Consider the following 3,163-nt stretch of genomic DNA (forward strand, 5'->3'; position numbering starts at 1 on the left):
GATAAAAATTTTCTAAGTATTAAAAATATTAAAAATACTTTCTAAAATCATTACCAAACGAGTTATAATTAAAATTTGATTTTGATTAAGTAGGTCAATTGAATTATAAACATATTAGTCTTAGTGGTTAATCATATTATGTCAAATATGATTTAATTTAACTTGATTATTAAATAAATTATACGAGAGACATGAACACACGCTACGAATTGCCGTGGCTATTAAAGGTATTCACTAGTATATGAAATGTTAGTTTGCAATAAGCATGGATGACGTTATTTAATTGAATGGGCATTTCCTTCCACCACTAGTTAATAAGAGATCGTAATTGGCGGTGTAAGGGATTATTATTCATTCATATATTTAGGAGGTAGGAGGTGGAGAGATGGAGAGAAGGAGGGAAGAGTGACGTGACAAGTGTTGTAACGCAGCTGGGTCCATGGGAAACGGCCTCATCGACGGAGGACCATCGACTCAAACATTCCGAAACCCCGAGAATAGCAAAATCCCAATGGATTACTTCCCCATATATCACAAATTCCACCCCCCACACCTTTCTCCTACCAGGTCCCAACCTATTTCCATCTCTGGGTTTTATGCCCGCAGATCCACCGTCGTCCTTCTCTCGGACGGCGAGTGGGCTCAATTAACTCCGCCACAACCCAGTCGCCACTCACTTTTTATTCTACAATGTCTCGCCTACGTCCTTTGCAGCTCCTCGAAATCAATCTCATCTCCGCCCAGGACTTGGCCCCCGTCGGACGATCCATGCGCACTTACGCGATCGCTTGGGTCCATCCCGATCGCAAACTCTCCACCCGCATCGACTCCACCGGCCACAACAGTCCCACATGGAACGACAAGTTCGTCTTCCGGGTCGACGACGAATTCCTCAGGGCCGACACCTCCGCCGTCATGATCGACATCTATTCCCAGCATTGGTTCCGCGACTATCACGTGGGCACCGTCCGGATTCTTGTAGGGAACCTTATTCCGCCCTCGGTGCGGCCGGGCCACCGCACCCAAATGGGCATGCGGTTCATGGCGCTCCAAGTGCGGCGGTCGTCGGGCCGGCCGCAGGGGCTTTTGAACATTGGTGTGGCGCTGCTTGACAGCTCCATGAGGAGCATGCCTCTCTACAGTCAACTCAGCGCCTCGGCCGTTGGGTTTCATGATTTGGTAGGGGAGGATGACCCAAAAAAAATAAATAACAATAATAATCAAAATCCGCCCCTCGAAAAGATAGTACTCCGACGTTGCAAAAGCGAACGCAGTGACCGCCTGGTTAGTGAGGCAGAGTTTTCCGATTTTCCTGCGTCGTCTGTCAATGGCTCAGAAGTGAGCGGGCCACGAAAAAGGAATAAGACAAGTGGAAAAGCGAGTTCGATGATAAGCGGATCGAGTGCAGGAGGGCGAAGTAAAGGGAAGATGAAGAGTGGAAAAGCGAGTTCAGTGATTAGCGGGTCAGAGTTTGTGGATCTCCTGAAGAAGAAGTCTGGTGCAAAAGCCAGTTCAATGCTAAACGGGTCTGAAGTGAGTTACCCAGTGATCAAAAGCAAAGGCAGTATTTTGTCAGCGGGCAGCACTGATTTAGGGGAACCCCTGATGAAGAAGACAAATGGGAAAGCCGATTCGTTAATCAACAGCTCGGAGGGTGGGGAATTCACCAAAGGAAAGGTGGGAACCAAATTTATCGGGTTCGACTTCGGATCAAAAGCAACTCCAAAAACGTCCGGATTAGAGTTCTGGGGCCCCGGGAAAGGAGGGTTAAGATCCTTCAAGCTCAACGATTACGGAGGCCCCAAGAACATCACAACCGGATCCATGTTGTCGGAGTCAGAGGTGGGGCCATCGCCGTCGGAGGTGGCGGCAGCCATCGCCCACGATAGATGCCGGCAGGCGGAGGATGGCAACAACTCCGCACTGGACGGATGGAGCTTGAACAGCAGCGAGGAAGGATTGCGGTCGAAGCTACAGAGGTGGCGGACGGAGCTGCCGCCGCTGTACGACAGAGGGGCTTACGGGATTTACAGAACCCCAGGCGGACACGTCCGGAGACACACGGAGGGTGACGAACCAGACGGAAGCGGATTGTTTTCGTGCTTTGGGAACATATGCGGGTACGAGTGCTCCATAGTATGCGGAGGCAACCCTAACCCTTCCTCCAGGAGGTAGCAATCCAGTAGCGTTCGACCCCTCTAGGCTCTCCCACAATCTCCAACTCTTAGCCCCTCCTCTTTCCAATTTTCCTTTTTCCTTTTTAATTTTTTTAGGACACCCCACTGGAGTGAGCTCCTGCCTACAAAGTGAGGGAACCAGGACTGGGTTTTGGTTAGCTTCTTGTTTTGTATTCTTATTTTTTATTTTTTCATTTTTGTTTTCTCATTTTCTGCCAGAAAATGATTCCCAAGATGGAAATCCAACGACCAGAATGAGTACATGGTTGGTGGCTGTAGAATCTTTCATCTCTATGAAAATATTTTTTCAATTTTCCCCTCTCCTCTTTGTTGTTTTTCCTCTTTGGGATTGCTTTACTTTTACCATATATTTGGTTTACCAAAAAAAATAAAATTAAAGAGGTTTGTTATTTTTCAATATTTGATTTTTTTTATATATAAAATAAAAAAATAATATAATTAAAATTAGTTTCAAACTTAAAATATTATTTTTATTCTAATTTATTTTTACAAATAGAAAAACAAAACCATATTTAGGATAAGAATTAAAAGTTTAAGCGCCAATGAATATACTTTCGGATAAGAATTTAAAAATATTAATTATACTCCAATTTATTAATTATTTTTGAAGAAATTATTAAATTAATTAAGTTTAAGGTTCATATTAGTTGTACCGTTACGTAGATATGCTAAAAATGCTCGAAAATTTGATTGAAGCCCAATCCATGGCCCAGCCCGTCTAACCAGGTGTGGACCTGGGCCCTAAGTAAGGGCCTGCGAGGGAAGGAGCATTACTTTCATTCCTTGTGTTGGGTTAGTTTAACGTATCCACCAAACCACATTATAGTGGATTATTTCTAATTATTGTCCATTTAAAAGTATAATTATTAGGTTTCACTTGGGGAGTTAATGATTTGTTTGAAATCATATTTAAGTAGCGCCATCATGTGTTATGTATGGGTTAATTTCCATATTATATACATGCC

The 3,163-nt window shown here is 44.0% G+C and overlaps 1 protein-coding gene across 1 annotated transcript; it reads left to right on the top strand.

Moving 5' to 3' along the window:
* The first annotated feature begins 267 nt into the window (after positions 1-267).
* Positions 268-2,488, top strand: LOC100256206 (uncharacterized). Its single transcript, XM_002282108.5, has one exon. The coding sequence runs from the start codon at positions 691-693 to the stop codon at positions 2,173-2,175; it is 1,485 nt and encodes a 494-aa protein (XP_002282144.1). The 5' UTR covers positions 268-690; the 3' UTR covers positions 2,176-2,488.
* Positions 2,489-3,163: the final 675 nt, after the last annotated feature.

The sequence above is a fragment of the Vitis vinifera genome, chromosome 5 (assembly GCF_030704535.1).
Source record: "Vitis vinifera cultivar Pinot Noir 40024 chromosome 5, ASM3070453v1".
In the NCBI taxonomy this organism is placed as follows: Eukaryota; Viridiplantae; Streptophyta; class Magnoliopsida; order Vitales; family Vitaceae; genus Vitis; species Vitis vinifera.